This window comes from Canis lupus, chromosome 20 (genome assembly GCF_011100685.1).
Source record: "Canis lupus familiaris isolate Mischka breed German Shepherd chromosome 20, alternate assembly UU_Cfam_GSD_1.0, whole genome shotgun sequence".
In the NCBI taxonomy this organism is placed as follows: domain Eukaryota; kingdom Metazoa; phylum Chordata; class Mammalia; order Carnivora; family Canidae; genus Canis; species Canis lupus.
In genome coordinates this window covers 57,586,669-57,612,316 of record NC_049241.1, presented here as the reverse complement: position 1 = coordinate 57,612,316, position 25,648 = coordinate 57,586,669, and the positions used below count along the sequence as shown (strand labels likewise).

The window sequence follows — 25,648 nt, the reverse complement described above, 5'->3', positions numbered from 1 at the left end:
TAATTTTGCCGGGACTGGCCCTGAGGAGGGGCCTGCAGACCCCATCCCGTCCCCAGGATGTGCAAAGGCCCTGCAGCCTCCAAGAGTCAGCATCTCTGGCCAGCTAGAAGCTGGCACCCATCCTCGGGGCCTCCCTGGGGGCTCGTTAAGCTCTGGGGAGGAAGGAGACACCACCAGGGTCACGGAAACCGGGGGCGCCTGGGTCAGTGAAGCACCCGACTCTTGATTTCAGCTCGGGACAGGATCTCAGGGGCGTGGGATCAGTCCTGTGTCGCGCTCCACGCGGGTCATGGAGCCTGCTTGAGATTCTCTCCCTCTCGCTCTGGTCCCTCTCTCTAAAAAGAAACAGAAACCCCACAGAAACAGGCCTGCACCATTTATTTAGGAAACTACTACTTGTTTTCAGAAGAGGTGGGAGAAACTCCAATGGTCACAAGAGCACAACAGTGGTTGGTCGACACTTGCCCCCCGGGACCCCCAGGATCCAGAGGGCAACCAGTCCTCTGCAGTGCTGGCCCAGGACACCTCGGGGGTAGAGGCTGCTGTGTCCTCAGCTTAGGACCCTGCTCTCCAGGCCTTCGGCAGAAGCCTACAGGGGCCTCCTCCGGGCAGCCCTCCTGCCAGCACCTTTGCGTTCCTGCCTCCAGACCCAGGGACTCCAGCGCCAGCCCCTCCCTCCGCGAGGTTATTTCTGGCTTCACTTTGCATTTTAAATGAACCCAAGGTGGACAGATGAACAGCCCTGGCCCCTCCACCCCCGAGAGGCACATTCACAAGGCAGCCGATTCCGAGGCGCCCAGGCTGGGCGCGATGCACAGCAGCACCTCCTGGGAGCTGCAGGCCGGGGCACGGTGGGCGGGGGCCACCCTTCCCTTTCTGTGGTAGCTTCTCAGACGTGCATGGCACAGGTGTGGCTCTCCGGGCCTCCTCACCCCCACCCCGCCGGGCGCAAACCCCCTGCCTCACAGGACTTGGCTACTGCCCCCACCATCACTGCACCCCACGGGGGCCAGAGCGTGACACGCCCCACACCCAGACCGCCCAGAGTTCTAGGGCCCAGAGCACCCCCGGGCCAGGGTGGCAGGTCCTGGCACTGCTCAGGCACCGACGGAGGTCAGGGCACGTCCTGACCACAGGGACAGCCTGCATGGGGCCTCGTCTGGCACAAGAACACCACCGGACGCCAGGGAGCTAAAATCCATACAAACATTTATTCCGTCCCTGCCTCGGGTTGGGGCTCGGGGCTCAGGGCCCTAGGGGGGCTGCAGGCCTTTACAGACAGCCCCTGGGGGAGGGCGGGGCTCTGGCAGGAAGACAGGGTCCAGAGGCTGATGGGCCCTGGAGGGGTCCGGAAGGCGAGGCCCTGGGGGTGGGGGGGCAGGGGGACTGGCTTGGTTCCCAGAGGTCACGGAGTCCAGGTGGGTTTGGGGAGGCCAGTTCCCACCCGTCCGGCCCAGGCCGGGCTGGACTCTCGGTCCTGGTGGCTGCCAAGGTGCCAGCTGTCGGCTCCCGGCCCCCCAACTCCTCCCCCTGCCCCGCCCCCCACAGGGAAGGCAGCACCAGGGCTTCTCCAGCTGGGGAAAGACAACTGTGCGAGTAGTCGTCAGATTTAAATTACAAATAATAAAAATAACAATACAAAATAAAAAAAAAGAAACCCCTGTCTCAAACACACCCACGAAAAGCCTGCCCGGCAGAGGGGCCGGAGCGGGAGGCCTGGCTGCCGGGGACTCAGCAGGGCCCACTGGGTGCCGGGTGGGGTCTGGCCCAGCCTCATGGGGCGTCAGCAGCAGTCTCGGAGGACAGAAGTCGGGGGCAGAGAGGCGGGGCGGCGCAGGGGGCCGGGTGGGGTCAGGGCTCCAGGTGGTCTCGGCGTGGGCACTCGGCCGCCAGCTCCTCCCGCTCTCTCTGTTTCCATGTCTCGGCGACGTGGACAGGGTTAGCTCTCGAGATTTATTGCACTGTTTTGGAAGAGGCCTGGGGTAGAGGCCGGGCCGGGGCTGCGGGGAAGGCGGGCAGGCGGCAGCGGTCACCGCTTGGTCTTGGCGTCTTCTCGGATCTTCCAGATCACCAGGTGCATGCAGGCGCTGGCGTCCTCACTGGAGCTGTGCCCGTCCACTGTGGGGCAGAGCGGGTGGGGGATGCGTTGGCGTGGGTGCGCCCCGCCCCCGGGCCCCGCTGCCCCTGCTCACCACCGCCCCCTGCTCACCGTTGTCCTGGATGATCTGTCTGAGGTAGTCAGCCATGAGGTTCCGCAGGGAGCGCTTGTAGGGGAGGCCCAGGCGGTGCGGGAAGAGCACGGACGTGTCCACCACGGTGCTGTGGATGACCTGTGGGCGAGAGGCTGGGCAGAGACCGCGGGAGCCAGGGCCCCAGGGGGCGGGGGTAGGAAGGTGCCCGGGGCTCAGCCCGCCCAGCTCCCAGCATCCTCCCTCCGAGGACCCCGGGCAAGCAGAGCCTGGGGACGGCAGTACCTTCAAGGCCAGCAGGTCACTCTCCAGGCTGTGTCCGATGAGGACGGTGTCGGCGCTGAACATGCTCAGCAGGACAGCCTGGACGTCCCGGAGCGAGATGCTCGTGTCGGCGAGGTCAGCCTCAGTCACCCCTGAAAACCTGGGGCGGGTAGAGCAGGGGCCCTGAGGGTAGCTAAGGAGGCAAATCTCGGGTTCCCACCCTGGGAGCTGGGGCAGGGAGTGGGGGGTCGGGGCCATACCTGGTGTTGTAGTCAACAATTTCATTGTCCGGCTTGACGAAGGTGTCGTAAACCACCTGCATGTCCGTGTCCACCACCGTGACACGCGTCAGCTCCAGGCCATACGTGGTGTAGGACTGCAGGCCAGGAGGGGTCACGTGACCACATGCCCCCCCGCCCCCCACCGGCCCCCAGGACCACGGGCCAGACACTCTGCACCCCGAGCCCCAGGGAGCTCCAGGCCTTCTGTGGGAGCGGGGGTGGGGACGAACCTGCAGTGCCCTCACAAAGCCCCAACAGCCCCCTGGTTTACAAGCCAGTCCCGAGGACCTTGGCTGTGTCGCACGGTGCGCCTGGTGTGCCAAGGGGTGAGACGAGAGCTTCTACTCGGCGGTGGGAGAAAAGCTCGCTTTCAGAAGACGCCGGCATGGCAGCCAGACACAACCTGAGGCACGAGGGAGGCCAGCACCCCGCCGTGGTCCGCGGCTCTTCCCCTCACCTGCTCTATCCTGAGACCCACGCCGGCTCCAAGCTGCAGGTGCAGGTGCCTGGCCGCCATTGAGTGCACACGGTGCTCAACTCACCATTTCACAGTCAAGGGCGTAAATCCCCGGGTGGGCGTCTTCTGAAAGTTCTTTATCGAAAGTCTTCACAAAGCCTTCGAGGTTTTCCTTCCGGCCGTCCTGCACGTGTTGCTGCGAGCAGAGCGGTGAAGGCCCGTGAGGCTGGCGGGCGGGGGGCGGGTGGTTTCTGGGGGACGCCCCACTGTTCCTAAGGCCACCGTCAGAGGCACACGGATCAAAGGACAGGAAAGGGGGATGTGGGCTCTGGCCCAGGCTGCACCTCGTTTCCAGCCAGGCCGGGGGTGCTCCCCAGGTGGGGGAGCAGGGCCCCAGAGACCTACCTTGGCGACCTGACAGCCAGTGGAGCCGATGGCAGCCGAGCAGCACGTGTACTGAGTCTCCCAGCCGCCAGCCACTGAAAGGGAGGAGGAGGTCAGGGCCCGGCCCCCAGCAGCCCAGTCCCACGCCTCCCGCGCACAATCGTGGCACCTGATGTGCTGGGGCAGGGGCTTCTCAGCAGAGGAGGGGTGGCCCCTGTGAGGCGGGCATCTACAGCCTCCTCTCCTCCTCTCCTGGGGGGCACCAGGGCCCCTGAGGGAATGAGGATTCGGGACCCCGGAGGAGGGGCCCTCCCCCGGTGTGGCAGCAAGGACACATGTGTCTTGGGGATGGGGGGGGACCCTGGCACACCCACCAGTGGGCAGCAGGCGGCCTGCAAGAGGGAGCACACCACGTGGGGTGCTGAGGGTGGGAGCCAGGGTGCGTGGGGGCTGGGGGTTGTGGGGGGCCTCGCCACCATCCACACTGGGACACGGCTCAGGAAGGGAGAGGACACGCAGAAAGAAAACTGACCAGTGTTGGTGCAAAGGGACAGCCTCAGCCTGACCAGGAGTCGGCGGGGAGGTTGTGGGGTGTGGTGTCTGCAGAGAGGGCTCACCTCGGTTCCGGCGGAGCCGCCCCCAGTGGTAGTAGCACTCCTCCTCGCGCACACAGCGGCCCGACGCGGACACGAGGTACTCACTGCCACACCGGCAGCAGATTCTGCAGGAGGCTGTGGGGCGGCGCGGGAGCATCAGGCCCTGAACCCCCACCCTGGGGTGCGCCCCGGCTCACGGCACACTCCCCCTGCCCAGACGGCCCTCCGCAAGCAGGGGGGCACAGTCCACTCACAGTCCTTGGGCTTCTTCTCCTCAGCCGTGAAGATGACGGCGCCCCCTGGCCGCTCGGGGTGTGGGAAGGGGTACCCGTTCTCCTTGAGCTGGTCCTCCGTGAGCAGGTACTCCTTGAGGCGGCCGTACAGGGCGGCCCCTGGGGACAACCGGGCACGTAGTAAGCCCGCAGCAAGGCCACGGACGGCTAAGCAGGGGGAGGGCCTGGCTGGACGGCTGCAGGGACCAGGCTCACCTTTCAGATCTTCCACCCGGGGGCTGCTCGGGCGGCTGAGCGAGAAGCTGGTTTTGGTGGCCAACTTGCCCCCCAGCACCATCTCATGGGACACGACCCTCCGGCCGCTGGTTTCTGGAAGTGGGGGGACGGTAAGCCATGCTCAGACTCCTTCGTCCCTCCCGAGTGCACTCCCACCCTCCATGGTGACCTGTCCCCCGGCCAGCTCCTCACCACCCTGTCAGACAGGCGAGACTGCCCCCGCCTAAACTCTTTAGGGACTGGCTGCTGGTTGCCAGAAGCCCCAGGGCACGTAGATCAAGGGGCCTTCCAGGGGCACTGTGGAAGCCTCCCAGGAGGAGCTGTGGGGGCCGAGGCGGGAGCAGGAGAGCAGGGAAGTGTGCGCACTGGCGGCTTAATGTGCCTTCAAGAGGCAGTAATGACGCGTCCTCCCGGAGCTGAATGCACGCAGCAGGCCGGGTGAGCTTCGCCTTTGAAGAGGCCTCCCCATTAGCAGGCGGCCCCCGGCTCGGGAGAGCAAGCTCGCTAAGGAGGGCAGTGAAGAGCGAGAAGATGCAGGAGTGAGGGTGTGGGGCGGACGCCACCTTCCATGGAAGCCCGCCGACCAGGAGCCAGCACCCACCTTTTTGTCTGAGAGCCTCCCCGCGCTCCGAGCGGCAGAAAGCCGGCTGGCCAGGGCCCCACGGCCTGGGGGAGAGTGGTCCCCAGCCACCAGCGCAGCCCTGGGCCCCCTGCTAGAGGCACAAACCCGACTCTTCCAGACATTAACGCCCCGGCCACCCCTCCTAGCCTGACTTACTGTTGAGACCAGGCACGGAGCTGGGGACCAGGCCCCGCAGCTTCTTGAGGGTGTTCACAGCGACGTTCAAGTAGATGTTCTTGCTGGGACTGCGGTCATAGGCCACCTTCTCCTCGTTCAGCGCCTGAGGACGGCACACTGCTCAGCCTGGGGGCCCCGGGCCTGGCCACCCCCGAACTTGGGCCAGCCGTGGCCCCCTCAGCTGACCAGCAGCCACCCGCCAGGGTCACGCACCTTCTCTATGGCTTCCTGGTTTGAAGAGCTGAACTTGAGGCATTCCTCAATGAACAAGTTCAGATACCGCTGGCGGATGACCGTGGGGACTTTGCCCCCAAACTCTTTCGGAATAATGGGCTTCTTTAAACTCTAGGGATGACACAGAGCCATCGGAGGTGGCACAGCCCTGCCCGGTCCTCTGATGCATTTCTCAGAACACACAGGCTACGGCACACACAGGGCGGACCCCGCTGGAAACTCTGGGCTTCGGTGCCCGTGAGGGCTGCTACTGGCGCATCGGGGCCAACAGACCAGCACAGCGGTGTCGACCAGCGGGGAACCGAGGGCAGGCAGGGTGGCGTACGTGGCACCTGTGCCCTCTGCTCTCTCCGAACAGACACTGCCCCAGGGATGTATTCCTTAATGAACAGAAGAGTGGAGGGAGCGGGGAGGGTGCCAGCGAGCCGCAGGGAGGGGGATGCTCACCTGTAAAGATGGGCTGTGGGCAACGCGCTTGGGGGTGACGGTGGTGGTGGTCTTGGACGCCATGCCTGACAACGTGCGGGCCTTCAGGGGCTGGCTGCCTGGCTCGGGGCCATTGGGAGGCTGGCTGCTGCTGGCGGCGAGGGTCCTCTTGGCACCTGTGGGGGCTGGTGGGGCACAGGGCACATGAGTGCAGGAGGAGAGCACGCCCATCACTGAGCTGCAGAGCACCAAGCAGCCGCGGTCATTGAGCGTCAGCAGGACGTGCATCTCGGAGCACAGGGGGAAGGGCTGGGCTGGGGGGCACGGGCTATGGAATGACATTAGGCTCTATCTGCTTTCGGGCAAGTCCATCGAGAAGGGGAAAACACAAATGGGGCTCCGGAGGCCGGCTCAGGCAACGTTGCCGCCGGGGTGGTCCGGCGAGTGGCAGGGCACATGTGGAGCCTTTGCCACATGTTCCGGCCCCCAACTCCGAAGCATTGACGCAGGAGGGAGGAAAAGGCCCTGGCTCCTGGGCTGAGGACCAGAGGGTATAGGATGCCCCCCGGCCCGGTCATTGTGACCAGCCGGCCTGCCTGCTGCTGCCTGTGTTCCCTTTGATGAGGTCACAAACCAAACAGTCTCCCGCCCCCCAGGGAGGAGGGTGCCCGCCTGTGGGGCCGTTTCCGAGGGCTCCGGGGCAGGCGAAGGGGACTAGGGGAGGCGGTGGGGGGGCGCACGCCTGCTTGAGCTTGGGGCTTCTGGCCGGCCCCGCGCCTGGGCCCCACCCTGCCCAAAGAAGGCGAACAGATGGAGAGCAGAGGGCCCCGACCCCGGCCTCCCGGGAGGACGACGGCACGCAGGCTGGCGCGGCTTAGCCCACACCGGGGCAGCCTCTGCTGATGGGGCAGACACGTGAGCTTTTCAGTAAGGAGAGACACCTTTTAGATTCATTCAGACACTTTCCACACAGCACTCGGGGCACACGTGGAAAGGAAAGCCAGTATGAGCTTCGGACGGGACTGCCCAGACCTCAGGTGAGTCCCCCTCGCTTGGGGAGGCCGCCACAGTGCCTATGGATACTGGACCACCTGCGGCTGACGCCACCCGCCTTGGGCACAGCGAGCAGTGTGCCAGGGTTGCCCCAGGCCATCGACGACCCGCGAGACCCGATTGCAGGCAGAAGCTGTGGGTTTGTGAGAGCCGTGTCCAAGGATCCACACGGTTCAGGGCCCTTTTCCCTTGGCCGCTGCTAAAGCCCCTCAGCCAACACCTCTCGCCATTGAGTTCTAAGGCAGGAGCTCCAGGGAGGGGAAGGTCAGATCGCAGACAGCTTATCCTGAAGAAGGTTCTTGGCACCAGGGAAAAGGGGGGTGGGGGAGTGGCTGCGGATGCCTGCATTTGTGGGACAGCCTTGTCGGGCCACACGCAGGCCCCGGTTACTCAAGGGAGTGTTTAAACCAACAGCAAGGGAGGCCCCTGGGATCCGATAAGGAGGCAGGGACCTCTCCAAGTGAGGCTGACTCTACATGTGAACAAGCCCCCCCCCCCCCCCCCCCCCCCCCCCCGGCCAACATCTCCTCGCTTCCAGAGGCGGCTGCCTTAGAGACTCACCTGTCAGACAGCAGAGGCATGACCCGGCTTCCCTAGTGGGGGAAGGTGCCCCTCAGAGCAGTAGGGCATCATGATCTAGCCCAAGCCCCTCCCGATGAGCTGAAAGCCTCCCTGACACCAGCTTTGGGCAGGAGCCTGGTGCCTGTCCCCACACACCACCCGGAGGCCAGCTCCCTGTTCCTGGCATCACTGTCTAGAGCCCGGTGCCCACACTCAGACCGGCCCCCACCAGGCCACCCGCCTCCAATACCCCAGGAGCCCGGGGGAGGCAAGGACACAAAGACCAGGGACAGAGAGAGTCACAGGGAGGCTTCTGGGTCAGGGCCTCTGAGGGAGGCTCTGGGTCTGCCAGACAGACAAGGGATGGGAGGAAGACAGGAAGACATCCCCAGACTCTCAGCCAGCCGCCCACTCCCAGCACCAAAGCCAGGAAAGGCCCAGAGCCGCTGGGCACTGCACCAGGCCCGACTTGGCCTCCTGCTAACTGTCGGAGAGACCTTTATCCCCATGTCACAGACAAGCACACTAAGGGCCCGGCCAGGCCACCATTGCTGGCAGAAGCGGAGCCCGGCCTGGGGTCCCTCCTGTCACTCCCGAGCCCCTGTGCCCTGGGACTCACCTGCAGCCAAGCGGGGGTTGGGGACATGGGCGATCCTCCTCTTCTCACCAGGAGCTGAGATGTGGATGGAGGATGGCTTCTCTGTTGGCTGCTGGGCAGCCTGGAGCCAGGTGGCTGAGTCCCTCTGGGCCTGCTGGGCCCGCCGATAGCACACCTCCTGGGCAGTGGGAGGCCGGGCAGGGGGTGCTGGGCCTTTCCTCACCGGGTCTGCCTGAGTGATGACAAATTCCAGGCTGGGGTCGTATGTGGGGGGCACCCAGAGCAGACCACGTAGGCCCGAAGGCTGACAGAGCAGGCAGGAGGGCAGGGGCGCCGGAGCCGCGGTGGAGTGGGCTGCCCTGGCGCCCTCCTCTGAGTTCCTGGATACCCTGGCAGGAACCGAGCTCGGCAGGTTAGACCTCAAACTCATGTTGCCTCGCTGTCCCAGGGCACCTCCGTGGTCCTGCTCTCTTGGCTGCTGCCTTCAGAATGCTCAGGCCGTGCCCTTGGCCCTGATATAGGCACAGCCACTACGTGGGTGGGAATCCTTGGGCCCCCTGATTGGATTGGCACGTCAATCCAATCACGCTTGATTCAATCACATCCAGCCTCCAGCCTCACCAGGGGAGGGGTCTGGCGATTGGATCAAGCAGAGCTCCCAGGTGCTTGGCCAGGAGCCCGCCCTCTGCCCGTCTTCCCTATGCCTTCCCCTATGCTCGCTCGCCTCAGCCACCAACATCTGCTCCTGTCTTCAGGGTGGAAACCAGGGCTCAGAAAGGTTGGGACTGTGCCTGCAACCACACAGCACACCTCACAGCCAGTGCTGGGCCCGTCCCTTAGGGGGCCCTCCCTGCTCTGTGCCCCGCTTTCCCCCAGCAGGGAGCACAGCCCGAAGACCGGAGGTGGGCTCCACACACTTCAGTGCCAGGACACAGGAGTGCTGGGTGTACGTGTGCTCATGGGCAGAGGGACACAGGGATCTGATTCTGCAGACGGGGGCCTTCCCTGCCCTGCCAGCCTCCCCTGGGGACCCAAAGGCAGACTGACCTCCTTGCCTTGCTTGGAGAGATGAGAAATTCTCCTCTTCTGCCCAGGGAACAGAGTGGTCAGAGCAGAATGCCCCTTGTCTTCGTTCTTGTCTTCCTTAGGGGGCTGAAAAACATCCAACCCTCAACGAGGCTCCCTCCCTCTGGCCTCTCCTCCCACACCCGTCTCGGGCTCCTCTGGGCTGCTCCAACCACCAACCACCGAGAGCCTAGATTCGGTGAGGTGGAAAGGCAGGAATGCACTCAAGGAAGGGGCTCCCAGGTCTTGAAAGAGATGATGTGGGACCCTCAACTCCAGCCAGGGGGCGCACCCCGCACGCTCGCAGGTGAGGAGACAGGACCCCCTGCATCTCCTGCAGACACACCCCAGCCCCGAGGGCAACATGGTCTCATGCCCAGACCACTGCCTCGGGCTCCTCTCCCTCACCCGCTCACATGGGGCAGCTCAGAAACGCAGAATGGGAGAACAGGGTGCAGAGATCTGACCGGCCACACCTCAAAGGTCTGTGAATGGAGCAGGGCAGTAAAGGACAGAGCACCCCAGGCAGGACCTTGCGACCCTCACATGAGATGTGGGTTTCAGAGCAGGGACCAGCACGGCAGGCTCTGTCGAACACAAGCTCCCTCTGGTGGCCGACATGGGGGCACTGGACAGTGGGTGTGGGGGGGTGGAGGAGGGAGGAGAGAGAGAAGGGGGAGAGGTGGGAGACGCGCCGCACGACTTTGCCTGATCTCTGCAGAGCTCAGAACACCACTGCGGGACCCTGCTGGGTGGGCCTCAGGGTCCTGGCAGTGGACAAGGGTGGGAGGGGGGATGGCACACAGCATGCAGCCCCCAAGGGCTCCTGACCGCAGGAGGGGAGCACCCCCACAGAAGCCACAGGCCCTGGGCAGGGGGCTCACCTGCCGGGCTAGCCGGCCCCTGTCCTCTGTCTTGACGCTGGTGGACTCATTGAAGATGCGCAGACACTCCTCCATGGGGTCGGAGTCGAAGTCAACCTCCTTTTCCAGAGCCGAGTAGTCCACACTCTCACTGGCCTCAGAGGAGGAGGAGGAGGAGGAGGGTGAGGCGGGGGCGGGGGTGGGGGCGGGCTGGGCAGGCGGAGGGGCCTTGAGGCGCTTCCGGGGCCCCTGAGCCACTGAGCTGCCCAGGCTGCTGTCGGAGTCGGAGTCAGAGTCAGAGTCCGAGTCGGAGCTGAGGCGGGGCGGGGCGGGGGGTGCTGTGGGCCCGGGGCCCTCGTCTTCGCTCTCGTCCCCGAAGAGGTCTGCGTGGCTCAGGGCCCGCTTCTGCAGCTTAGGGGCATCCCGGGAGGCACCCTCGTCCAGCGAGCGGGCCTTCCGCTCGGCCAGCTTCCCAGATGGGGTCTTCCCACCCGTCCTGACTGGCAGCTGGTGGGCACCCCCGCGGTCGGGCCGGCTTTTCCCTGAGCTGGCCACTGGGGTGGCCGAAGATGGCTTTTTCTTGGTCCCTTCGGGCTGCTCAGCCCTATGCCGGGGGCTGCCGGCCTGCGGGCCCCTCCGGTCTGCCCCGGGCTTCCCGGCCGGCCTCCCGTGCTCTCCGTCTCTGCCCTTGTCCTTCTTCCGGGCGCTGTCCTTATGGGTGGTGACAGGCAGTGCCCCACTTTTCTTCTTCTTGGGTCTTCCCTGCTTGGGGCCACCAGGCTCCCGGGTGGCCTTGGCGGGCGAGCTGGGCTTGGCCACAGGCGCCCCAGCAGGAGCCTTGGGGGGCTGCCCGAGGTCCTCCACGTCGTACTGCACTGCCATCTCCTTGGTCTCCCGCAGGCCACCTTCCTCAGTGTCCTGGCCCTCCCTGGAGCCGGGCTGCCCAGGGGCCTTGGTCTCGGTGCCCAACTGGGCCCTGGGGGGGCTGGTGGTGATGGGCCCGTCCACTGGAGCCGTGGCGGCATCATCATCTGAGTCTGAGAACCTGGCGTCGCAGCCGGCGAAGGGGTCGCAGGGCTTCTTGAGGGCAGGCGTGTAGGGTTCGCTGCCTCGGGAGCCCCTGGGCCTCTTGGGGGCCCTGTCATCCTTAGAACTGGCTCTGCTGAGCAGCCGGGCAGAGAAGTTGGACAGAGGGTCATACTCCAGGTCTGTGGACGGCTTGGAGTCATCCAACACGTACTTGCTGCTGGGGATGGGGCGGCCATATCGCTGGGGCTGGCTCACAGCCTTAGGGACGTACTCCAGGGCACTGCCACCCCCCCCACCATGGCCCTGTGCCCGATCCAGGGAGGCCAGCGAGTACTTGCTGCCTGCCTCGGCAGCAGTGGCCAGAGGGGTGGGCTGGTAGCTGGCATCAGGGCTCGACAGGCCGGGGCGGCCGCCAGGGTTGTAATCGAAGGACAGCGGGAAGGCGTCCTCATCCAGGCCAGCGGCGGAACAAGCGGTGGGGTCTCGGGGTGCCACGGCGGGGGCTTCGGCTGAGCTGTGCTCACGGGTCGTCTCCAGGAGCTCCTGGTACCGCCGCTGCTCAAGCTCCACCTCAGAGCGCACGGCCTCGATGGCCTGATTGACCAGCTCCAGCTCCAGGATGTCCGAGCGGGGCTCGTCCCCTCTGCCCAGGGCTCCATTCTCCCTCTGCACGGGGGGCTTGGGCAGCTCGGGGTTGTACGGATCATAACCGAGCCCTGAAACGGGAAGCAGGAGAGAAGAGTGGTGAGCGGGCCCCTAAACAGCGACAAGTTGGCCACCCCCGACCTGGGCGTCAGCCCCGAGGCCCGAAGCTCAGAACCCACAGAGAACCAGAATCAATGGGGGGCTGGGCCTCCAGCAAAGCCCCAGGGAGGCTATGCCAGAAGGTGAAGTTTTCCACAGTGGGCTCCCCCTCTCTGCCCGCACAGGCCCCAGCCCACGCAGGCTGCCAGGCAGGCTGAGGAAGCACAACTGGGCCCCAGAGCCTTGGCCGTTTGGCCTGCACACCTCCTGGCACAGCACAGCTCGCGGTGCAGGTCGTGGCACTGGCACGATGGAGGAGGGACATTTCACCGGCTGGACAAGTGAAATCCAGGAGCTGGGGCCAGAATGGGATTCCCCGTGGGCCCAGCCCTCAGGGAAGCCGTAGCACGCTACTTCCTGCAGACAGGAGCTGGGCGGGTGTGCAGAGAGGGCCTGCCAGCCTGGCAGGGCACAGACACAGTGGGGCTGGCGGGGGGGGGGGGGGGGGGGTACATCCAAAGCTTTCCCTGGGTCAAGGCTTGGGTGGGAGGGGAGCAGAGGGCCGCCGCAGAGGTGTCACCTGTAGGGCTCTGTCACCACAAACACGCTCCCTGCCTCCCTGCAGTGAAGTCCATGGGGCTGTGCATATGCCAGGAGAAAGTGGAAGCCCACCACCGCTAGGGAGCCCGACAACACTTTTAAGGAAAAAGGTGAGGCAGGATGTTATCTGCTAAGGGTCTCACGGTGTAAAGAAGAAGAAAACATTGTACGTTCAAATTCCACTCTGAAAACACCAAGTGGGGTGGAGAGCAAAGCTGATGTCCTCATAACTTCTTAATTTTTTTTTTTTTTTAAGTAATCTTTACTCCCACCGTGGAGCTCAAGCTCAGGATCTTGTCCTTTTATTTTTTTGTTTTTAAAGATTTATTTATTCACGAGAGACACGGAGACACAGAGACACAGAGAGAGAGACAGAAACACAGGCAGAAGGAGAAGCAGGCTCCTCACAGGGAGCCCGATGCAGGACTCGATCCTGGATCCCAGGATCACGACCTGGGCCAAAGGCAGGTGCCCAACCACTGAGCCACCCAGGCGTCCCAGGACCCCGTCCTTTTAATGTTCATATCAACCTGAAGGGTCCCCACCCCTAGCAGCGACGGTGGGATAGATGACTCCGGTTATGTACCATCTTCCAGGGCTTATGCCATGAGCCCAGCACCCATGTCACCAATGTCTGCACAAAACTCCCAGAAGACTCTCACTTATGGACAGACCTATGGACACTTTAAATAAAACATAAGCAAAAGAAGCCCAACATTCCAAGAAAAGGATAACATGCCATACTCAAAACACCATGTTCAAACATTCCAGAATTGAACGAGTTCATCATTAGAAATCCTATCTAGGGATCCCTGGGTGGCACAGCGGTTTGGCGCCTGCCTTTGGCCCAGGGCGCGATCCTGGAGACCCGGGATCGAATCCCACATCGGGCTCCCGGTGCATGGAGCCTGCTTCTCCCTCTGCCTATGTCTCTGCCTCTCTCTCTCTCTCTGTGACTATCATAAATAAATAAAAAAAATTTAAAAAAAAAAATAAAAAAATACATTAAAAAAAAAATCCTATCTAAAATTTAACAACACAGGAGTCCAAGTCCCTGCTCCGCTGCGTCGGGTATACTTGGACCCAGTTTCGAGCTTGTAAATAAACCCTCGTGTGTTTGCATCCAAAAAAAAAAAAAAAATTTAACAACACATTTTATAAAGTGACATAATGACATTTTTGAAGCACTAAGTTGTACACCTGAAAGTAACATAACTTCGTGTATCAACTATATACTCAAATAACTTTTTAGGTCTCACCAGAGGTCACTCTGAAGCGTCTCAAGAGAAAACCTCCCTAGATCTCACGCCCTGCCCGCACCTGCAGGGAGCCCAGGGGGACCTATCCTGGACCTCCACCCTGCAGAACTGTGCGAGAAGGAGTCTTGATTTAAGGCCCCCCGTCCAACGTGACGAGCTACGGCAGCCCCAGGAAACTCCAGCACCACGGAGCGGGAAAGCCGGGGAAAGAAACCGGCACGGCTGGGCGCCAGCCTTCACCACAGGGAGCTTTGTAGGGCACAGTGGCTGGGCCTGGGGCCCCAGGGAGGGAAGGGGATCATTGTGGGCATGTTGTTTGGCTTTTACCCTGGAACCCAGGTTTAGATTATACTTAGAAGAAAGAAGCACGTAGCTTCACTTCTGACCACCGAGGACGAGCCAGGACCATGGGTCAGAGAGAGGGAGGCCGGTCCATCACCCACCACCACCGAGTGGGGCACTGGGGAGAGGTCATTTCCCCTCACTTGGGGCAGGATGCGTGGCCACCGCTGCTCAGAGGTGGAGGGACCAGCCAGATGGAAGGCCATCGTCCCAGCCCACGCTGACCCATCACCAGTCCAAATGCACGGATGGGAGGCCCACTCTGGGCCAAGTCCGCCGGAGTGAACAGAGAGGAGCCAATGCCTTCCCCTCGGAAGTCTGGGCTGCCAGCAAGGAGGAGGGGCCCACACCCAGCGAGGGGCTGGGTTGGCAGTTCTCAGGGGGCCTCCAATCCAGCCCAGCTCATTCCCCATCCTCCCTCCTGTGGCTAAGATTCCTGCCCCTGCTGTGGGGACGAGAGTGCAGCCTGCCTAGCGGGGATCCCCCTCCCCCAGGGGCTGTTTGGGATGAACGGAGGGTCCATCACTGGGCAGAAGGGCCACAAACAGTATGCACATCACCAGGAGCCCCTCAGCCGTTTCAGAGTGATGAGGTCCAAGTTCAGACCTCAGGCCACTTCACACTTTGAAAAGAAGGGTTCTCCCCCAAGTGCATCTGTGCTTAGGGGGGACCCCAAGGGAGGGAAGGAGGAGGGCCTACAAAAGAGGGGCCCTCAGGGGAGGGGACCTGAGGTAGGCCTGTCTTCCTACCCTGGAGCCTGTACTGACATTATAAAGGCAATCACACCTGCTCCACCTCCTCTAGCCTCCTGGCAGCCTGGCCTCTCAGATGGGAAGGGGCAACTGCACTCGGGGTCCCAGTGGCTCAGACCCTGAAGGGGGTGCAGCTCTTGGCTGAGCCCAGTCCAAGCACCCAGCCCCTGATAAGAGCATTCCCGAGCCTGCCAACATGGGGCATTTTCAGCCCCAGCTGGAGGCTGCCTCCCCCACCATAAGGCAAAAGAAACTGCCCTCGGTGTGCCTAAGAAGGTCAAAACCCTGCCCCACTGGGGCCTCAGGTCCTGTAAGACTTCATCAGCAGCCTAAGGGGCTCCAGACAGGTCAAGAAGCTTCGAGCATAGCTGCCAGGAGCTGCTACAAACCTGTGGCTTAAAGTGAGCACACGGAGCCCAGAGCTAGGTTACCTGAGGCTTCTGGGAGGGGGACCCTCGTGGGCTCTAGCCCCCTGCCCCACCCTGCTTCCAAGGGCCGGGACCGTGGGGAGCCTGTCAGGACTCAGTTGGTTTACGAGCTGCAGGTGCCCACGGGCCGTGCCCACCCACCTGACAGAGCCCACTGGAGGGCTCTGGGCGGGTGGCAGCCACAGAGGTTGGGAAGGGCCATGGGGCACCTTGGAAGGCATCTCCTAATTATCGCAGAATTAATCTGGATGGAAGCCAAGGGGCGGTTCCTTTGGGGGTTTGCACCTGGTAAGCATGCGTTTGGTAAACAAGATTAATTAGGCTGAGAAAGAAATCACGAACCCCTCTTCCCACACCCACTGCCCACCCCCAGCACACCTAGGCCCAGCCTTGCTTCCGTGCCCACAGAGGCCCCACACCCCCCAGGCCCTGCCCAAGGAGAGAGCTGCCCTTCCCTGGTTCCTGTGTCCCGACTCTCTGACCATTCGCTCCCGGGACAGGCTTCCAGCAAAGGGGGACGCCAGCACCCCGACCCCACAAGGAAAGGCCAACCCCCGCTTTCCAAGGCTGCAGATCCCTGAGTGCAAAAACTCACACAAGGCTGGGGCAAGGGTCACAGTGGAGACCACACGGGGCTGAGTGAGCAACAGACGGGGCAGTGGTGTAGCCGCCTCAAATCCCTCCCAACCTTACCTCTGCCGGGAAACCCCCGGGCCTGGGCCTCATCCGTGGCTCTGTGCCCCTGCTCCCACCGCACCCCACCTCCAGACAACACTACACACCCTCCCGTAAAGGCACGTGGAACTAACGACGGCCAAGCACAGAGGCCCCACTGGGGCGGGTCTGTGAGCCCCACCGTGAACCTCAGGAGCCACTCAGGCTTCCCCTCACATCGTCAGCCCCTCAGCCCATTCCACGGATAAGAAGGCCAAGTCTTGGCCAGCCAGGCCGCTCCCTAAGTTTCACCCAGCTGGTGAGAGGGCTGACCCCAGAGCCTAGGTCCTCTCCCACCTGGAAGGGAGACCTGGTGCTGCCAACGACCATCTCTGCCTTCCTAAGGGCTGGCTGTCGCCCCAGCCCTCCCACCACTCTGCCCAAGGTCCAAAGCCGATAAGCACACACTGCACAGTGGTCCCACCCCGGCTTCGTGCTCTGATAAAACATTAGTGGGACGGTCTTCCAACCCCGGTGGCGGCGGCCGTAGCCTGCTGACCCTGCATGGGGGTGTCAGGGACACAGGGAGGAGTCAGTCCCTCCAGCACTCGAGATAAGCAGGACACAAGGGCTCATCAGTGGAGAGACTAAACCCACCCAGGCTCCGGGAGCTGCGTAGGAGGCAGAGGCCTTACAAGGTGGTGGTGGTGGGAGGACGTACCCATAAGACCACACTGGTAGGTAGGGCACTGGCTCACAGCCAGCCCTGGCTTGGCTGGAATGCAGGGTAGGTGGCCAACTGGGGCTCAGAGGGTCCAAGCACCCAAGCACCCACCCCTCACTTTGGGCTCTTCTGGCCACTCCCCAAGTCCTCAGAGGCACTAGGAGCGTCACTACTTCCCTCCAGGCCCAAAGGCTCTATTCCTGAGGACCTTCCTTCTGTCCAGGCCCAAAGTCTCCCCTGGGTAGGACGCCCTTACACCTGGACATCCAAGTGCCCCACTCGACAGGGCAGGAGCCTGAAGCCCAGGATGAAAGTACCTGGCCATTCACCCATTCTGGAGCAGAGGGGAGAGTCCTGGGGCACGCAGGACCCATAGGAAGAGAACGGCGACAGCCAATGGATGTAGGTGCACACGGGGAGACACATGCTACGTGCCTGACAATGGGGCTGGGCTGTGCCTCGGGGAGCAGAGCCTGAGGTCCACCTTCACCTCCAGGACAGTCTGAGGACACCGGACAACCTCCCCTCGCTGCTCTCAGCTCTAAAGCCCACCCCCCAAGCAAGGACAAGGCCAGGGTTCCCAGGGAAAGAAAGAGGGCCCCTGCCAGGCCTGAGACCATCCCCCAGCTCGGCTCCCTCTGGGCATCACTGGCCACCCCGCTATGGGGCTGCCCCTCCCGAGGCTTGATCCCGGGAGGACCAGGACAAGAGTGCCCTGGAAGCAGCTACCGCCCGGCACACAGCCTGCTTGCCATCGTAAACACACCGGGGGCTCAGCTATGCTGCAAACATGCAGGGAAGCATGCGGGGCAGGATAAAAACCAAAGGAAACCCAGGAAGACACAGAAGAGCATGAAACAAAGAAGAAAAAAAAAAAAAAAGAAAACGCAGAAGAATGCCAGAGGGACCGGCTGCGGCGGCCACATGGGCCTCCCGGGGGGGGCCTGCTCTCTGCTGCCCTCATAACTGGGCTGGTTATGCCCCATGGGCTGTGGGGGGCACAAAATTGCTTTCACGGTCCCCAAACAGAACATTTTACGGATTCTCTCACTCCGGTCCTGGGACGCTTCCAACTCCCCAAACACGGGTGGCCAGTGGCTATCCTGGGGGTCACCTTCCTCCACACCACAGGCTCCTGGGAGGTGCCCCGGCCAGCGGGAGGCCCAATAACACTGCAGCATCCTCTTCCTGGAACATGGAGTCAAGACATGGGGGCAGCTAGCTGTGTCCCCCAGGAAAGAGCCCACACACCAAAGTAACACATGAGCATCAGTGCCTTTTATTATTTGACCACACAGGTAGGTGACGGGGAAGAGTGGTGAGGGTAGGCTTTCCAGGTGGGCCAGCCCCCTCCTCTCCTTCATACTTGGAACCAGCTTCCTGCCCAGAGCCTGATGGCCTCTACCTCAGCGACTCCTCCAGGCAGCCCTCCAAGATCCTCCCTGCAGAACTGGGAGGACTAAGCGGCTCAGGCAGGCCTGTGCTCTTCCCTAGGTACCCAGCACAATGCTGTAACAGTGGCGCCTGGGGAGGAGGCCCCAGGGCTTTCGGGTCCTGCCTCCTGGAATAGTACCCACATTCCTGCTCTTTGAGGGCTCTCTGGGCCACTCGGCTATAGAGAATCGGACACACGTCTCTCAGGACAAACAACTGTGATGTGTGACCAACTGGGTAGGGACGGATCTGGCCCCGAGGGACAAGCATGACCAGGATGTGCCTGGAGTGAATGCAGTCCCAGTGCTGCCCAGATGTGCCCTCCGTGTCCCCTGCTGTCCCGGAGCTCGACATGCTGACCACCTGGCTCCTGTCTACACCTCCGCCTCCGGTGAGCTGGCCGGCACAAATGTCTGCAAAGCTTTGTGGACGGAGGGAGGGAGTAAAAGAAATACTGGCCGAGGGTCACGGGCCCTCCATGCCTTGAGTGCATGCACTCCCGCGACACAGGCCCCTGTGGTGACTGGAGGACACGGTCCCACAGGACAGTTGGCCCCCAGCAGCCACACAGGAGATCCAGCGGCTCCGCGCACAGCCCCCTATTTCCGTCTTCCGGGGCTGAGTGGCCAGACAGCAGCAGCAGCAGCAGCAACAAGCTCCAGGACGACTGGGAGTCAGTGTGACAACAGTGACCCCTGCTGGACCCACTGGGGGCGGCAGCAATGCTGGGGAGCAAGTGCCCTTCCACTCCATCCCTCCAAACCACGCAAGAGAACATTCGGGCCTTCCACTGAGCTGCATCCCTGCCCCAATCCTGGATTACCATCCCCCCACTACCACCTCTGCTTCCAGCCATGAGGCAAACTTCTACTCATCCTTCAAAGCCCAGCTCAGTAACCATTTATTTGGGGAAACCTACCTGATGTCCCCGCAACCCCTATGCCAACTGCTCTGCCCTGGACCCCAGCCCACAGGTAGGTACTGAATTCAGACGCATCCAGAAGAGCCCTAGGAGGGTCCCAGGGCTAGCTCCCAATTTTGCAGAAGACCCCGAAGCCCAGGTACCCCTGTGTGTAAGCACGTGTCGGGCCCAAGCCCCACCACAGAGCACCCAGGTTCTGGGCCCCCCAGCAGCCTCCCACCCTGTTTTTGTCCAGTAAACTAAAGCACAAGCGGGCGTGCAGTTTCCCCCGGAAGTGCTCCGGGCTTTCCCTCCTGCCTGCCCCCCACCCAGCCTGCTGTGGCCAGGTGCTCACGCGGCTGTTTCCAGAAAACTTCAGTACCTGGGGAAGCCGCCAGACCAAAGGCCCTCAAATGGCAAGCACACACCTGCTTCCTAAAAAGACACTGGCCAACCACGGCAGAAAGTCTGAGGAAGGCTGCGATCGGGGAGGGGGAGAGCAAGCAGGCAGACACCACCCCCCCCCCACGCCCTGCAGGCCCCAGATGGCTCCCGGGTCACTGGGGCCCCAGGGACCCGAGCACCTCCTTCCCCGTCTTCGCTTCCCTCTTAGCATCCGACTCTCGGGTGTGAATGAGACCACACCAGCCGGCCGCCCCGCTGCACACGCAGGCAGAGAGCTGAGACAATCCCACGCGCCCACCTCAGTGGCACCCAGTGTGACCCTGAAAGGGGGCCCTGAGTGCACAAGGGGTGGGTGGGGACGACGACGCAGGAGAGCATTCCCACGACACTGTCCCTGAGAGCCCAGGTCATCACCCGTTTTACAGAAGGCTAAGTGAGGCACAGGAGCCACCACCCGCAGCTGGAGGCCAGGCCAACCCCTCCCCCAAGACAGGCTCTTTGCACAACGGAGAGGGAGCCGGAGCCGGATGCCTGCATTTGGGGCTGCCCTCCACCTGCGAGGGCTGAAAGGCAGCCATGGTGCTCGCACCTCTCCTCTGGAGAACTTGGGGGGCACAGGTCTCCCAAGCTCCTCTCAGCTGCCCCAGGAGCTGGGTGCTCATCAGGTTCCTCCATCTCAGTTCAGGGCTGGACAAACCTGCGTGTGTTGGGAAAGGGGCACTCTGGGCACTGCAGGGGGCTGAGCAGCATCCCTGCCTCCGCCCAACCCCAGGGGCACCACTGAACTGACAACCACACACTTCCCCAGGCGCCACTCCTGGGGGCAGGTTTGCAGGGAGAGACCCAAGGCTCTGCTAACACTAAGCAGATACACTTTCAAATGACAAAAGCAGGGCAGCCCGGGTGGCTCAGCGGTTTAGCGCCGCCTTCAGCACAGAGTAAGATCCGGGAGACCCAGGATCGAGTCCCACGTCGGGCTCCCCACAGGGAGCCTGCTTCTCCCTCTGCCTGTGGCTCTGCCTCTCTATCTCACACGGATAAATAAATAAAAATCTTAAAATAATAATTAAAATAACAAAAGCAGCTTTCTGGGCAGACACAGCAACACGTGTGTGGCTCAAGCCTAGATCAGGGCAAGAAGGCTTTTTTTTTTTTTTTTTTTTTTTTTTAAGGCTCCCAGGCCATCCAGAGAGGCGGCCAGGTGTGGGAACCCGGGAGGTACAGTCCCAGGATGGCCTCTGGCCTCAGAAAACAGAATCCAACTTAATCAGTGCACAGGATCACGACTACAAAGGGCACAAAGCCTCTTCTATCGAAGGCGGGGAGGGAGCACAGCAAGCTGGCAGGGGCAGGACTCGGGGCGATTTACAAAACACGTTTCTTCTGACTTTTCAGTATCGTCCAACGTTTTAAGGGATCCCTGGGTGGCGCAGCGGTTTGGCGCTTGCCTTTGGCCCAGGGCGCGATCCTGGAGACCCGGGATCGAATCCCACATCGGGCTCCCGGCATGGAGCCTGCTTCTCCCTCTGCCTGTGTCTCTGCCTCTCTCTCTCTCTCTCTCTCTCTGTGACTATCATAAATAAAAAAAAAAAAAAAAAAATGAACGTTACTCTAAGCCCTGAAGAAAAGCGCTATGAACAGAAGCAACGGGTGGGCCTCACCGGCTGGGACTCTGCCCAAAACCACAACTGTGACGCAGCCCGCGGTAAGCGGTGAATTCAGCGCTTTGAACACCCCAGCACCTCGCCTCTAATCCCATCCTTACGAAAGCCAAGAGCTACAAGACAATGGAAGCACCGACGGTGCTGCAGGCTTCTCCTCTGGGAGCCTGCACAGCTGGGTCCCTGGGGACTGTGGCTTCCTGGGGAAGCAGGGCGGGGGGGGGGGGGGTAACGCTTGAAAAGAAAGTAAAGGGGCCTCAGCAAGAAACAGCCTGTGACCAAGAGACGCCAGGCGATGCCTAGGGACATCTGTCATCATCGCAACCAGGGTAGGGGGCGCCACAACTGGGGGTGCTCCTGGCATTGAGCAGGCGAGGGCCAGGGATGCTGCCCACCCAGAGCAGGCCTGGCCCCAATGTCCAGTTCCCACTGCTCCTCCGAGCAGCTTCAGAGTTCCCACCCCAGACTAAGCAGGAGGCCCCAGTGGGCCGAACTCAAGGCCACGCTGCCCACCGGCTAGCAAAGACACTCCAGGTTCCTTGCAACCCCCCGCCGGGCCTCCAGGCACAACAGGCAACGCTGCTGGCTGCTGAGGTCCTCTCAGGATCCGTTCTCTCTTGGTATCAGGGGAGAGAAATCTCCCCAGCATTCACTGGCGCTGAGAAAGTGCCGGATGCAGGAGAGCACACTTCCACTGCATCTCTGAAGAAATCATCACGTGACAGTGAGAAGTCGCCCCCACATGAAACCCGCTGGCACCCTGCCAGAGGAGGGAGCAGCTGAGGGGCAGCGTGGCCTGCGGATCTGCTCAGGCGCAGCCATGCCCCGGGGACTGCCTGTTACTGTGGCTGTACCCCTCCTGCTCCAAGCCAGCTCACAGAGGAAAGAAATTCCACCCTCTGCTCGAAGCCTTAGTTCTCTGGCTCCATCCCCCTCTCTGCCTGACCTTCCGGGCTCGGAGCTTCCCTGAGAAACAAGGCTTGCTCTCCAGACCATAAGCTCCCCCCAACCATTGCCTAATAAGAGGCCCAGGGAGGGGGGGCTGCCCCCACCACGTAGTCATGACCACCCCTGTCCTCAAGTTTCAGCGCTCACGTCCTACTGCTCTCTTTCCCAGGTCTCACTGTTCCCAGCCAGCCCCAGGGCAGAGCATGGGCTGACACACACGGGGTGCTGGGGTGTGTGTGGGACTCATAGGTGCTCAGCAGCTGGCACTGGAAGGAAGAGGTGAGTGGGGCAAGGGCCTGACTGCCCAGACTCAATCCCATCCCCCACTTACCAGCCATGCACACACAGGAGAGTGGCTCCCCATCTCTGGGCCTCAGTGTGCTCATCTGTAAAATGGGGACAATCATCCCTACCATTGAGAGTCCTAGAGCCTACCCAAGGGTGTGCTGCCAACTGGACAATACCACGCACGAGACTGGATAGCCTGAAGCCCACATGGAGTGGGCTGGGGGCAGGGCTGGAAGGGACAGGATCCCGGCCCAGCCCCCTCACTGGCCTCAGACTCCACTGCAAGGCTCAGGTGCCCACTGGCCCAAGACTGGAGGTGCTGGGCCTCACAGGGACCCCCACAGCCCACCTGCAGGCAGCTCCCACCCAGCACTTTAGCAACTTTGTTGCTTAAAAATGAGTTCAAGCAAACCGGGCCCAGCCCACCCTTGCCAGAGCACCTCTGCTTGGGCCTGCACATCTGGACTGCTGCAGCCTCTTCCAGCTGAGAGGAAACGGGGCCTGTCAAAATCTGGAGCAGGGGAATCAGAAAGGGAGGGAAAGGACGAGGCACACCCGCTCCCCTGGCCTCCCAAGAGGGCAGCGACCCTGTGAGCATGCCACAGAGAAGGAAACAGAGAGGCTCCCCAGCAAGAAACAGGCTGAGCTGGGAACTGACCCTGCCCCTCTGCAGGGGGACGCAGGGTTCTACCAGAAAGCAGACCCCCTTCCTTTCCTTTCCTGCAAAAGGAACACGCAGATGGGTAGGCGGCTGCATTTTTCCCCCACGGCAAGCGGGGCAGACAGGACCACATCACTAAACAGGTTCCCCAAAATGATCCTTCGGGAAACAAACTGGCCATCTGTGAGGCGGGAAGAAATGTAAAATGTGACTTACCGTGGGAAGAACGCATGAGGCGAGAAATCAACACCCCAGAGTTTGGGAGGCTGGAAGGCAACATGTGAACTTGGGGCCGAGTCACCGTGTCAGAGGCCTAAGGGTGTGGTCCTGCCCTCTTTGGACTCACCGAGAGGACCCCAGAAATCAGGGGGCTCTCTGCAAAGCGCTACATACACCACCAGGCGGTAAATAAACTGCGCTTCAGCGGGAGAGCTGGGCGCCGACTCCCCGCCCTCCCTGGCCCGCACCGGAGCCGGGAGTACCATGATCCGGCGTCCAGGCACCAGCGGGCACACGTGTCCTTTCTCCCCGACACCAGGTTCCCCAGGGGCCACACCCGTCGCTCACGCAGCTCTCAAGGCCCCGGCCCCCCGCACAGCTGCAGAGGCAGACAGGGAGGGACTGCTCCCATCGGGCTGGCTGCAGACAGCTGCAGGTGCCAGGGGGCCGAGCATATTCCCGTGAGATTAGAAAATCCTACTTTTCTTTTCCTGACCACACGGGGCAACAGGCCTCTGGGTTGAGGCTAGCCGTCGCACTCCCCTAAGGAAGAAGGTCCTGAGACGATGATCGCTTTTTTGGGGAGAAAATTCGAAGCTGAGACAGGATGAGGAGGTCTGGGTCCGAGGGAAAGGGGAAGTGGTCCTGGAGGGCAGAGGTCACCCGAGGGAGCACGAGCCTCCCCCAGAAGGGAGGGGCATGGCAGCACTTAATCCTCCCCGTCACACCTCCTCCAAGGAGCCCACCGCACCCCCGGCCTTCCGCAAAGTGCCATGACGGTGACAGCCGGCGCGAAGGGACGACGCGCAGTCCACCAACGTCCTCTGCGCAAACCCAGGGAGGCCTGGAAGCCCGCGCCCCGCCCGCCCAGCCGCTCGGCTGCGGCCGCCTCCCGGTCCAGCCGCGTCGACTCGCAGCAGGTGCTCCTACGCCCGCCGGACACGGCAGCGGCCGCCGCGGGGGGCGGGGGGCGGGGGGCGCCGGAGTCCGGCCGCGCTCGCCGTTCGTCCTGCGTTAGTGCCTGCGCCCTCGCGACGGCCCAGGACGGCTCCCCGCCCGCCGTTCACGCCGTGCGCCCAGGGGCACCGAGGCTCCCGACACCCCGCGCCGGCCCCGGGCTCCCGGGGGGGGGGGGGCGGTCCCGGCCGCGGAGACGACGCCCGCCAGCGCGTGGGGAGGCGGCTGGGCCGAGGCGGCGGCGCCGGGAAGGCCGCGGCCGTGGAGTCCAGGCCGGGGCCGGGGAGCCGAGCCGGCTCGGGCGTTACCTGCTGCGGGGGGCGCCGCTCCGCCGCCGACCAGCGCGCCGGGGCCCCGGGCCCCGCGGTGCCGGAAGTGGCAGTAGGGCCGCCGGCAGGGCCCCCCGGGCGCCCCAGCCCAGTAGGGGCAGTCGATGGCCCGGAAGAAGCCGGTGGAGCGTAGCATGGTCCGTCCCGAAGCCGGACCCCGGCCCGGAGCCGCCCGGGCCCCCGGGCCGCTCACTGGCGCCGCGGTCGCCGCCGCCCGCGCCTCACGGACCCCGCCGCCGCCATCTTGCTCCGAGGCCCCCGCAGGCCCCCGGGACGCCGCCGCAAGGGACCTCGGGAGCGGCTGCCCGCGGCGCGCCTGCCCGGGAACGCGGGCCCGCGAGGGACCGAGGCGCGTCGCGCACCCCTGGGCCGGGACAGGCGGCCGCGGGAGCGGGGATGGGGGCCGCGCGCGGCCTCCGGGAGCTTCGCCGGCGCCGCCGCCCGGCCCTCCGAGGCGGCCGCACAGCCATCTTCGGCCCGAGGCCCCGACGGCGCCGGGGCTGTCCACCGCGCGCCTGACCAGAAAGAAAAAAAAAAAAACTCCCTCAGGACCCAGCTGTCATTCACTTGCTTCTAATTTGCGTTTTATTAGTGCTGCCCTGAAGTGCCCCCTGCTGGAGGAGGCGAGTCCTGCGGGCGCATCTCCCTGAGTTTCCCCCCAAAACCCACCCCGGCCCTGCTGCACAGTTGGCTGTCAGGGAGGGCGTCGTGCCTCCCACCTGCACGCCCCCTGCACGCCCACCTGGGCTCCCACGTGCACGCCTACATTCACGCCCACCTGGGCTCCCACGTGCACGCCTACATTCATGTCCACCTGGGTTCCCACCTGCACGCCTACATTCACGCCCACCTGCACGCCCACCTGGGCTCCTACGTGCACGCCCACCTGCACGCCCACCTGGGCTCCCACGTGCACGCCTCCATTCACGCCCACCTGGGCTCCCACGTGCACGCCTCCATTCACGCCCACCTGGGCTCCCACGTGCACGCCTACATTCATGTCCACCTGGGTTCCCACCTGCACGCCTACATTC

General features: G+C 63.0%; 1 protein-coding gene and 1 long non-coding RNA gene across 12 annotated transcripts; one reads left to right on the top strand and one right to left on the bottom strand.

The window, feature by feature from the left end:
• Window positions 1–1,192: 1,192 nt before the first annotated feature.
• Window positions 1,193–24,765, bottom strand: REXO1 (RNA exonuclease 1 homolog). Of its 3 annotated transcripts, XM_038567941.1 has the most exons (18): window positions 23,326–23,356; window positions 22,889–22,959; window positions 22,492–22,546; window positions 10,301–12,024; window positions 9,399–9,503; window positions 8,373–8,583; window positions 6,161–6,324; window positions 5,693–5,824; window positions 5,459–5,582; window positions 4,660–4,773; window positions 4,426–4,563; window positions 4,193–4,306; window positions 3,597–3,670; window positions 3,277–3,387; window positions 2,714–2,829; window positions 2,475–2,613; window positions 2,210–2,330; window positions 1,193–2,118 (listed from the first exon to the last, which is right to left on the bottom strand). In XM_038567941.1, exons 1-18 carry the CDS (start codon window positions 23,339–23,341, stop codon window positions 2,030–2,032), a joined length of 3,618 nt encoding a protein of 1,205 aa, XP_038423869.1. In that variant the 5' UTR covers window positions 23,342–23,356; the 3' UTR covers window positions 1,193–2,029. The 3 variants fall into 3 exon arrangements, with proteins under 3 accessions (XP_038423869.1, XP_038423870.1, XP_038423871.1); XM_038567942.1 differs by lacking the exons at window positions 22,492–22,546; window positions 22,889–22,959; window positions 23,326–23,356 and adding an exon at window positions 24,594–24,765; XM_038567943.1 differs by lacking the exons at window positions 22,492–22,546; window positions 22,889–22,959.
• On the top strand, window positions 6,795–20,700 carry LOC111091405. Of its 9 annotated transcripts, none has more exons than XR_005375256.1 (7): window positions 6,796–7,176; window positions 9,500–9,723; window positions 12,238–12,490; window positions 12,678–12,762; window positions 13,905–18,636; window positions 18,790–19,219; window positions 19,760–20,684. It is a non-coding gene; the product is annotated as an uncharacterized LOC111091405 (long non-coding RNA). The 9 variants fall into 9 exon arrangements; XR_005375257.1 differs by having other exon boundaries at window positions 6,797–7,176; window positions 13,905–17,213; window positions 17,308–18,636; window positions 18,790–20,691; XR_005375258.1 differs by having other exon boundaries at window positions 6,797–7,176; window positions 13,905–18,109; window positions 18,306–18,636; window positions 18,790–20,687.
• Window positions 24,766–25,648: the final 883 nt, after the last annotated feature.